The sequence below is a fragment of the Megalobrama amblycephala genome, linkage group LG11, assembly GCF_018812025.1.
Source record: "Megalobrama amblycephala isolate DHTTF-2021 linkage group LG11, ASM1881202v1, whole genome shotgun sequence".
Taxonomy (NCBI): domain Eukaryota; kingdom Metazoa; phylum Chordata; class Actinopteri; order Cypriniformes; family Xenocyprididae; genus Megalobrama; species Megalobrama amblycephala.
Window position 1 is genome coordinate 1,425,746 of NC_063054.1, and position 11,921 is coordinate 1,437,666.

An 11,921-nucleotide genomic window follows, 5' to 3' on the forward strand; every position below is an offset into this window, starting at 1 on the left:
CTCGTTGGGGAAAATGCAACGCAAATATGAATTCGATGCTTGTCAAATTGTATGTAGATATAATTATTTCCGTGACTACACTGGACGCGTGCGGCGCGATGCGATTAAAGAATAGACACCGCTTTGTCACGTCCATGCAGACATCTGCTGATCTGTTGATCCGGCGCTGCATGGCAGCACGTAATTTCAAATATTGAAGATTCATCGTATAGACGTCGTATCATCTGATCATTCAATTATTTCATTTAATCTGGCAAACGAAAAACGGGCAAAACAGGTCGATATTTCGTTTTTCGGTGGTTCTGTATGAACCAAAAAATGAAAGCTGATGTCTTTTTTCCAGTTTTCAGCTCGAAACCGAAAAACAAATAAACCGAAAAACCAAAACGAAATAATACGGCTAATTTACGTTTTTCTGTATTTTTCCAGTTCTCACGGTGTTTACAGCTGCGCGCCGCGCTGTGCGCATGCGCAATGAATTTAAGGCCGCTAACCATTGTTTGTACACTCGGAGGCAACATCATTGCGACGAAATGGATGTATCATTTGTTCTTTTCACTTCGTCTAGAAGGGTAACATTGAGAGAGGAAGACATGATGGTTGAAAACATTTCTAAAATATTTCAGGTAATATGGACGAACTACAATAGCATGAAGCTTATTAATGGAGGTTTGCTGGCATTCAATTTTGAATGTGTGACATTAAGTGGATACCCTTACGAAAATAACCATGTTTTTACTACAAAAATTATTGTACGTAAACCACAAATTAACCATGGTTTTGCTAGCATTTAAGCATGGTAGTTTGTTGGACAACTGATGGTAACACTTACTGTTCCATCATCAATTAATAAATACATAGGAACAAATGAGTAAGGTATTATTAACACTCTAGAAACTACTATTAACTAACAAGAAACTCTGATTAATATATTAGTAGTAATAGCGCTCAGTTGAATGTGGTAGTTCACTATTAGCTAATCAGTGACTACTATTTTTTCATACCTCACAGTATGACTACTCACTACTAAGGACTAGGCTACTATATACAGGTCCATAATTAATGTGAATAATGCATAATATATAATTCATTCTAAAGTGAAAAACATGATAGTAATGACTGAAGTGTTGCTATCCAAAACCTTTCAAAAGCCTCAAAAGCTATGATTTCAGTCATTACTAGAGAGTTATCATGATCTTCACTTTAGAATACTGATCCAAATCATTAGTAATTCCTTTAGAAGGATGTAGTAACACTTGAATCATTACATGTGGGTTAAAATTACCTTTACTTTAGAATTAAATATATATTATTATATATTATGCATTAATGAAGGAACAGTATTATAAAGTGTTACCAAACTGATTATACAAATGGTAATCGATACATGAAAAAACATGGTTACCACACTTTTATCATAAAAAATGGTAAATGGCAAAGCTGTCGGCCCATAAGTTACTGATCTGTTGGAACCGTGCAGTTATGGGTTGCCAAAAGTTCTCCTTACCCTATCCCCACTCTATGGAGTTTATTAGGTATGTCAAGCTAAAACTAATGCTGTCTAAACATTCTGCTATATAGTAATTATCTTTGTGGTTATAATGTTCAGATTGTATTAAAACTGGTTTAGAGAGTTTTGATGCGGTCATGTGGTTGCCGTTACTGGTGCTGTTGAAATGTATTGTGTTGTACTGACAGGTTTTTATTATTTTGTCTACCCCATTTAGATCATTTGAGCTCAGCTCAATGACAGAAACACCTTTCTGTGCAATACAGATCAATAACACCACAAACTGCATCCTGCAAAATGATCATACACTTGAGGCAATGCTTCTCTAAAACTCTTTCAGCAAAACTGAATATTATAACTAGCCATTATTTATTGAAGGACTGCTGTGTTTGATTTCATTAGTTTTAGCTTAGTGAACCTAAAATATGGCATCTGATTGTAGTGATTCCTATACAGGTGCTGGTCATATAATTAGAATATCATCAAAAAGTTGATTTATTTCACTAATTCCATTCAAAAAGTGGAACTTGTATATTATATTCATTCATTACACACAGATTGATATATTTCAAATGTTTATTTCTTTTAATTTTGATGATTATAACTGACAACTGTACATATCTAAAGAATAAAGGGTACAATGAATTTCATGCTGGTTGTGCCTACTTAAGAAAACCTTACTTTTTCTAGGTATCCAGCCAGAGCCTGTACCTCACTGATGATGCTAATGTGGCAGTGTTCCCCAGAGCAGATGGCCACTTCAGTTCATTAGATCTCAGGGACAAGGCCCACTATGAGGTACATGGGTCTGGGGCTGTACCCAACACAAGTGGTAATGCTGCTGCCTCTGGGCCACCTCCATCCTCAAGCAGCCAGTTTCGCTTCTCCAGGCCTGGTATCTCAGCGAGTCCCTCACTGCCACCCAGGGCCCAATCCCTGAAATACTTTACAAAGTAAGCTAATTTTCTGCTGGCAATAATTTTTTTTTTTTTTTACATGTATACAATGTTCATCATTATGCAAGACCCTAAATTAAGCTGTTTTGAATTCCAGGACAGTCAGCCTGGGAGAGTTTCAAAGTGGGAAGCTTGTCACCAGCAGAATGGTGGTGGTAAGATTCACAGAGCAGGAGGCCAGTGTCCCAATTTTGACCGCAAAAGTGAAAGATGCCCTAGGAACCAATGACCCAGTCATTTTGACAGACCACAATGGGATTGAAATATTAGACTCCGAAGGAACAAGAGGTGCTTCAGTGGAAAATTTTTATTTACCTTTATTTATCTCATTAACTATTATTTACCATGAATCTAAGTAAAGTTTACGTATCCATGTGTCTTAAAAAGTTAACTTTTTACAGTGGTATAAACTTTTGCTGCTTAACAAATTAGGCTGCAAATATGTGGTGGGCTTTAAATTGCTGCATCAACATTTATGAAGTCCCACATCACAAACTACTGCTATAAACAATGTCAAACTTTTGCTGCTAAATTAGAAATGCATTCACATATCAGTCTCACAAATTAGCTCTTATTCATACATTATACATTTTGTGTACTCATTTAGGGTCCTTTTACTGGAAGCAAAACTCAAGAAAAATCATGGCTGTACTGGAGGCTGATTTCCAAGCTATGCAACAAAAGAGGCGGAGAATCTCGTAAGTCTCGTAAATCTTGTAAGTTACAATACCAAATGCAATCCTAGTTACCTGTGTGTGCTTAAAAATATAAAATTTATATTAAAAACTAATATATAAATGACATGTTTCTGATTCATAGACGCAGAGATGATGAAGGGGGAATGGACAGTGTATTGGAGAAGATCGAGGAGGTTGTCCTGGCTGCTCAGGGTTTATCTGAGGTGACCACTGCCATCCATGAACTGTCTGACCTGGTCCAAAACAGGAAGACAACATTGGTACTGACTGAAGAACAGTCCAGGAATGTGAGGGATGTCTTCACTTGTCTAGTTTGCAGAGGTCAGTCTTTTCTTTGTATGGAATTTATTAAAAATGGTTATTCAGCCATCACACCCAGTCAACATTCTGAACTCACAGTGATCTCACCCTGTGGTCTCAGTGATCTAAAAGTGTAACCTCACAGCACTCTCACTGTGTGCTCATACTTTGGTCACAATGTGAGGTCACACCAGCTAGAAATGTCATTGTTCTTAGGATGTTCTGTGAACATTATATGTTCTTGTAATGTTTTTAGTAGCTAGTTTTATTTTTGTTACCAGAATGTCCTCCTAAAAGTTAGGATAACATTCTCTAAAAACATTCTAAACATGTTAAGTGTTAACATTGATAGAACATTATCCCCTAACATTCTTATAAAAGGTTGAAGTCAAGTTCCATTGCCATTAAACAACCCCAAAAACAGCATAAGCAGCTTCAATTATTACTAACAAGATTGACTTTATTTACAGGGTTAGGGTTATTGAGATTAACAGATGTTTAAATGTTTAAGTTAGTTTGAAAGTAGAAGTTTGGTCAGTGTTTGCTTTAGTTGGGCTCTTTGGCCTTGCCTTTTTAATGTTAGTTTTTCTCTGGATGCTGTAACTGTTTATGTATTCTGGGTGCATCATACAAAACACATCAGTGGCTCCCAGAATGCATTGCAGCATGAAGCATGTCACCATTGTTGAGATTCAAATGCCGATTATTGATGTTTGAGTGTGTCTAAATGTGTGAAGCAGTATTTCTTCACTGTTCTTCAGTGTTTAGTGTGTTCTTAAAATCATACAGATTTTCTTATTAAAATACTGTTGGATCTCATGCTGTAGAAACATTACTGTAATCGGTTATGTGAAGTTAATGACACATATGATGGTCTAGATGAGATCAGCTGATAAAAACACTACATAATGATTGTATCTTTAACGCCATCAAGTAGCTGACCATCTGGTTACAATTTTTTTCTTGCTGCTCTTGCTATAACAAACACAGTTACAGCAGCCAGAGAAAACTAGCATTAAAACATCAAAACTGCCAGGTATGTCAAACTGCCCAACTAAAGCAAATACAGACCACCATAATGGTGACATCAAACCAAACTATTATTTTCAATAAATCATCAACATCTAAACCTCTGTTAATCTTAATAAGAGCTTCTGTAGACTTCTGACAGAAATAAAGTCAATCTGGTTTGTAATGATGTTTTATTAACAAAGTTCAGGAGGAGCACATTCAGATAATTAACACAACTGGAGAGCACTCAGCAATCAATGACAGTGTCATGATCCTGGCTTTCCTCCCCTCTTTCTCTGTCTCCCTCTTGTGGTCACACACTCTCACGCGCACACTTCTACTTCTCCGCTCATTATCTCTTTCAGCTGGTTCCCCTTTCATTCCCTTCTCCTCACCTGTCCCTGTTTTCCTCTTGATTTTCTCTGCTTCTTATTCCCTCTTCCTAGCCCTGTCTTGTTGTCGGATTATTCAATGACCTCCCGTGAGAAACGCCTGCACTTGTTGTCTTGTCTTGTCCCGTCTGAAGTTACTTTTGCTGCTGTGAGAAATAAGTCTGTGAATTACCCAGCTGTGCCTGTTTGCAGAGTACCTGGTCTGCGTTCGCCTTTGGCTGCTCACCCTGGCTGCTGTCCTCATTATTTTCTACCGGCTGTACGCATCTCGGGGTCCCTGCCTCTGTCCTCGGGGAGGTTAAAGACAGACTTCCTTTGTTCCAGTCGTTCTGGCAGTTTTTGTTCTGGCTCTGTTTTATGCCAGTGTTTTGTGTTCTATCTGATACCCTGTGAGGACCATTTACGTTTTATCATTAAAGACTGTTTATTTCATCCACCCCTGGTCTTCCATCAATTCCATCTAACAGAATAATCCGACCAAAGATGGACCAGGCGAGTGGTAACCCCCTTCACAGTGCGGTAGAGCTCCAGGGTGCTCTGCTGGGCAAACATGAGGAGGATTTGTCCGCCGCTAGACACGCCGTTGATTCCCTGACGGTCCAGCTCTCGGATCTTACCCAGCAGTTCCATCACTACCGTCACGAGACCTCTGCTTCAGCTGGACAGCGCGACTCTTCGGAGCCACGTATAAACAACCCGCCGTGTTACTCTGGTGAGCCTCTGCAGTGCCGAGCCTTCCTCATCCAATGCGAGGTTGTTTTTTCCCTCCAGCCGTCCACCTATGCCAAGGACCGATCTAAGGTGGCTTATGTGATTTCTCTTCTAAATGGACGAGCTCGTGAGTGGGCGGCAGCGAACTGGGAGGCAGAGGTGGACTGCATTTTTAAGTTTTCTCTTTTTAAGGAGGAGATGATCCGAGTCTTTGACCGGTCAGCACACGGTCACGAAGCATCCCGCCTCCTATCCACCTTGCGCCAGGGAAAGAGGTCAGTCACTGATTTTTCTGTTGAATTCCGAACCCTGGCCACTACAAGTAGATGGAACGAGCCGGCACTCATCGCTCGTTTTCTCGAGGGCCTGAATTCTGAAATTAAGGATGAGGTCCTGGTTCGAGAAGTTCCTGACACTTTCGATTCCCTAGTCGAGTTGGCTCTCCGCATCGAGAGACGCTTTGAGATGCGACGAAGGGCTCGCAGAATGGAGGTTTCGCTACTTCCCGCCTCCTCGGCGACCCAGCCACCACGATCTTCCGTTGCTGAGCCTGAGCCGATGCAGCTTGGAGGGCTTCGTATATCCACACAGGAACGCCAACGCAGGATTATAAATCGCCTTTGCATGTACTGTGCTGCCGCTGATCATTTTGTTTCTAGGTGCCCAGTAAAAGCCAGCGCTCGTCAGTAGGCGGAGGGTTGCTGGCGAGCGCTACATCATGGGTCTCTCCGCCTAAATCCAGTACCTCCCTTCCTGCACACCTCCGCTGGCCGGGATCGTCAGTTTCCTGTTTTGCCTTACTTGATTCGGGGGCGGAGGGGAACTTCATTGACGAGACTTGGGCTTTGGAACAAGGTATTCCTCTCTTAGATTTACAAGATTCCACCCCCCTATTCGCCCTAGATGGCAGTTCCCTTCCTAGGGTACAAAGAAGGACCTCTCCATTGACTCTTACAGTTTCAGGAAATCATAGAGAGACTATTTCTTTTTTTATTTTTCATTCCCCTTTTTCTCCAGTGGTTTTAGGCCATCCGTGGTTAGTTCTCCATAACCCCCAGATTAACTGGTCGGAAGGCTCTATTCTCTCTTGGAAAGTGTCTTGTCATGTTAATTGTCTGTCTTCTGCTGTGTCCCCTGTCTTGTCCGTAACTGTTTTTCAGGAAGAGCCGGGTGATTTGTCTGGGGTACCGGAGGAGTATCACGATTTGCGGGAGGTCTTCAGCCGTTCCCGGGCCACTTCTCTCCCCCCTCATCGCCCGTATGACTGCAGTATTGATCTTCTCCCAGGTACAACGCCCCCTCGGGGAGGACTATACTCGTTATCCGTTCCCGAACGGGAGGCGCTCGAGAGTTACCTTTCTGATTCGCTCAACGCCGGTACCATCGTTCCCTCCTCGTCTCCAGCGGGGGCCGGGTTTTTCTTTGTTAAGAAGAAAGACGGCTCCCTGCGTCCCTGCATTGATTATCGGGGTTTAAATGATATCACTGTCAAGAATCGTTATCCTTTGCCACTGATGTCATCTGCCTTCGAGGTCTTGCAGGGAGCTAAGATTTTCACAAAGCTCGATTTACGCAACGCCTATCACCTAGTGCGCATAAAGGAGGGGGATGAATGGAAGACCGCGTTTAACACGCCCCTTGGGCACTTTGAATACCGGGTTCTTCCGTTCGGATTGGTCAACGCCCCCGCGGTCTTTCAGGCCTTAATCAATGACGTCTTACGGGACATGCTCAATGTCTTTGTGTTCGTCTACCTCGACGACATTTTGATCTTCTCTCCATCACTCCAGGTGCACGTTCAACAGGTTCGTCGTGTCCTCCAGCGTCTTCTGGAGAATCGACTTTATGTAAAGGCCGAGAAATGCTCTTTCCACGCCCCCTCAGTTACGTTTCTAGGTTCAGTCATCTCGGCAGAGGGGATCGGTATGGACCCGGCTAAGGTCCAGGCGGTCACTGATTGGCCTGTGCCCGAATCTCGCCTCGCGCTTCAACGTTTTCTCGGGTTTGCAAATTTTTATCGTCGTTTTATACGAGGTTTTAGTCAAGTAGCCGCTCCCCTTACGGCTCTGACCTCAGTCAAGTCCCAGTTTAGGTGGTCAGAATCTGCGCAGACAGCGTTTGACGTTCTCAAGTCTCTTTTTACTACCGCGCCTATCCTTCTTACTCCTGACTTCACTAAACAGTTTATAGTCGAGGTCGATGCCTCTGAAGTGGGAGTCGGGGCTGTTCTTTCCCAGCGGTCCGCCGCTGATGGACAGATACACCCCTGCGCTTTTTTCTCTCACCGTCTTTCTCCTGCTGAGCGCAATTACGACGTGGGCAACCGCGAACTGCTCGCCATCCGTCTAGCGTTGGGCGAGTGGCGACAGTGGCTTGAGGGAGCCCCCGTACCTTTTATTGTCTGGACTGATCACCGAAACCTAGAGTACATCCGCAAGGCCAAGAGACTGAACGCGCGTCAAGCCCGCTGGGCTCTATTTTTTACCCGTTTCGATTTTTCCATCTCGTATCGTCCGGGTACCAAGAACGTTAAGCCTGATGCGCTATCTCGTCTTTTTGCCTCCTCTTCTTCTTCCGAGCCCGAGGAGATTATTCCCCCTAATCATATTGTTGGCACGACCGTCTGGGGAATAGAGAGGCTGGTGAAGCGTTCTCTTTCTCGAGTCATAGTTCCGCGCAACTGTCCTAAGGGGCTTCTTTTTGTCCCTGTATCCGCGCGTCGCGCTGTCCTTCAGTGGGGACACACCTCTAAATTAACTGCCCATCCCGGCGTCCGGGGCACCCTCGCTTTTATCCGTCAGCGCTTTTGGTGGTCGTCTTTAGAACAAGACGTGCGACGGTTTATTGCCTCCTGCGATACGTGCGCGCAGACTAAGGCTGGCAATTCCCCTCCGGCCGGTCTACTTCGTCCGTTACCGGTTCCTACACGACCGTGGTCTCACCTAGCTCTCGACTTTATCACCGGACTTCCTCTCTCGGAGGGTAACACCGTTATTTTGACCGTGGTAGATCGTTTTTCTAAGTCGGCCCATTTTATTCCACTCGCTAAGCTCCCCTCTGCCAAGGAGACCGCCCAGATCATGGTTGATCATGTCTTTAAGCTACATGGTTTACCAACTGATATGGTGTCTGATAGAGGCCCTCAATTTTCCTCTCAATTCTGGAAGGAGTTTTGTCGCCTCATTGGGTCATCCGTTAGCCTTTCGTCCGGGTTTCATCCCCAAACGAACGGTCAAGCAGAACGGACTAATCAGATTGTCGCCCGTATGCTGCGCAGTCTCACTCATCAAAATCCCGCGTCCTGGTCACAGCAACTATCCTGGGCCGAATACGCCCATAATTCGCTTCCCTCCTCTGCTACCGGTCTTTCGCCCTTCCATTGCTGTCTCGGCTATCAACCTCCGTTATTTGAGTCCCAAGACTCTGAATCTAATGTTCCGTCAGCGCAAGCTTTTATTAGCCGTTGCAGACGCACCTGGAGGAGAGTGCGATCTGCTCTCTGTCGAGCTAGAAGACGCATGACAGTTTCGGCTAATAGGCGCAGAGTTAGAAGTCCTCGCTACGTTTGCGGCCAAAGAGTGTGGTTATCCACTTCAAATTTACCTCTCCAGTCGGTATCACGTAAGTTGTCTCCCCGCTTTGTTGGACCATTCCGCATAGTAAAGGTCATAAATCCTGTCGCAGTAAAGCTCCGCCTTCCGCCTAATTTACGCCGAGTTCATCCCGTGTTTCATGTCTCTTGCATCAAACCAGTCATCCGTCCCCCTTCTCGCCCGGTCCGCGTCCCTAGTCTTGTCGATGATACCCCTATCTACAGGGTTCGCCGGATTCTCGACATGCGCCGTCGGGGACGCGGCTGTCAGTATCTTGTCGATTGGGAGGGGTATGGTCCAGAGGAGAGAAGCTGGGTTCCCTCCCGGGACGTCCTGGATCCTTCACTCATCGATGATTTCCTCCGGTCTCGCCAGTCGGCCTCAGGAGCGCCAGGAGGCGCTCGTTGAGTGAGGGGTACTGTCATGATCCTGGCTTTCCTCCCTCTTTCTCTGTCTCCCTCTTGTGGTCACACACTCTCACGCGCACACTTCTACTTCTCCGCTCATTATCTCTTTCAGCTGGTTCCCCTTTCATTCCCTTCTCCTCACCTGTCCCTGTTTTCCTCTTGATTTTCTCTGCTTCTTATTCCCTCTTCCTAGCCCTGTCTTGTTGTCGGATTATTCAATGACCTCCCGTGAGAAACGCCTGCACTTGTTGTCTTGTCTTGTCCCGTCTGAAGTTACTTTTGCTGCTGTGAGAAATAAGTCTGTGAATTACCCAGCTGTGCCTGTTTGCAGAGTACCTGGTCTGCGTTCGCCTTTGGCTGCTCACCCTGGCTGCTGTCCTCATTATTTTCTACCGGCTGTACGCATCTCGGGGTCCCTGCCTCTGTCCACGGGGAGGTTAAAGACAGACTTCCTTTGTTCCAGTCGTTCTGGCAGTTTTTGTTCTGGCTCTGTTTTATGCCAGTGTTTTGTGTTCTATCTGATACCCTGTGAGGACCATTTACGTTTTATCATTAAAGACTGTTTATTTCATCCACCCCTGGTCTTCCATCAATTCCATCTAACAGACAGGTATATATAGGCTGCGTCCGAAACCTGTAAAATGCTGCCTTCGGAGGACACATTTCATGGTCGGAAGGCATCAAGGCACGTCTGAATCTAATGTTAGCTTCACTTCCTGTCTCCTGAGAGACCTTCATCTGATCGATTTTTGAAGGCAGCATATATGTATTCTTCACTGCCATTTGATATCCCACAATCCTGTGGGTTCCATACAGTTGCGCTGGAAAAAAAAGTTGCCGTCCGAAATTTGGATTTTCTGGTCAGTTTGTGTGTAAATTAGGGCTGCACGATTAATCGCATGAGATTGTCATGCGTGTCTCATCAGTAAAGCCGGTTCTGTGATTAGCGGTAAATGTGGTGATATTGCGTAGCTTGTCCGCGAACTACGGCTCTGTATATTAAGTGCAGCTCCATTTGAAAGCAGGTGATGGACATTTACCGCTAATCACAGAACCGGCTTTACTGATGAGACACGCATGACAATCTCATACGATTAATCGTGCAGCCCTAGTGTAAATGTATGTTTTTTACCAACATTTTCCACTTCTGATGTCATTTATAGAAAGAAATTACTAATGTAGTAATTAAATACTTTAGTTCTCACCAAAGCTCTCTCTATTTTGCTGTAGATCATTAAACTGTTACGCTGCCTCAGTAGTCTGTCCGAAATTAGTTTTGTGATGTGCCTTTATTGCACAAAAGCTGCCTTACAAGTCATTGTCTGATAAGGCAGCGAGGCAACAAGTCAGCTGCCTAGGTTTTCGGACACAGCCATATCTGACCTCCATTTGTACTCAGAGCTCGGAGCCCTCCCCCCGGACAGCACGCCAAATACGCATTAAAACTCTACTCCCTCTAAATTATATGTAAGTGTGAACTCGTGACATAAGTGAAGCTGGTAATGCTGTTTGTGGAGTTGTTTAATGATGTTGGAGTCTGACGTCAAACATATGTTTAGACGTAAACACAATTTTAATTTTCAACCAACATTTGACGTCTGAGCGCTGTCAGAGTCCACGTCCAATAAAATTTATAGCTAGGGAGACCTCACATTGTGACCACATCATGAGTACCCTGGGAGCTCATGGTGAGATCACTGGGAGACAAATTGTTAACTGGGCACAGCACTATAACATTGTTAACATATAACATTGACATTTATGTTTGTGCTTGGAGCATCTGGAGGCATTTTAAGGCAATTTAAAAAATATATAATGGAGGCAATTTAAAAAATATATAAATTCAAAAACATTTTTTTATGACTTAATCTGTTGTGTCTTGTATTGCAGTTTTAGACCTGAAATGTTTTTTTTTTTCTCTCCCGTCAGGAATCATGGAAGATCCGGTTTTTGCAGCCTGCTGCGAAAGCTTAGTTGGTTGCAGATCCTGCACAACTTTGTGGCTCCAAAATTCTTCACAGTGTCTGAAATGTCGAACGGAAGATTTTTCCACCAACATGCATAGAGTCACTGGCTTTACTGAACTAGTGAATGTAGTTAGAGGATTGGCATGCGAGTAAACACTATTCTTGCCACTAAATCCATCTTTTCACAGTATTCATGAGAAATTGGTGGATATGTTTTATGTGGCATCTTAGTGTAAACTTACAGGAATTTTATTAGAGTTTTAAGAGTCTAAATGTTTTATATTGCTCTGTTCTGAGCTGACAGATTTCTTAAGAGTTAAATGTGGCAGTATGTTGTTTTATATTGCTTTGTTTTGAACTCACAGGGATTTTATTA

The 11,921-nt window shown here is 43.8% G+C and overlaps 1 protein-coding gene across 1 annotated transcript; it reads left to right on the plus strand.

Annotated features, from left to right (window-relative positions):
• Positions 1-225: 225 nt before the first annotated feature.
• LOC125278869 lies at positions 226-11,912 on the plus strand. Its single transcript, XM_048208264.1, has 6 exons — positions 226-626; positions 2,201-2,463; positions 2,564-2,754; positions 3,074-3,164; positions 3,286-3,485; positions 11,508-11,912. The coding sequence occupies exons 1-6, from the start codon at positions 468-470 to the stop codon at positions 11,696-11,698; spliced, it is 1,095 nt and encodes a 364-aa protein (XP_048064221.1). The 5' UTR covers positions 226-467; the 3' UTR covers positions 11,699-11,912.
• The last annotated feature ends 9 nt before the right edge of the window (positions 11,913-11,921 follow it).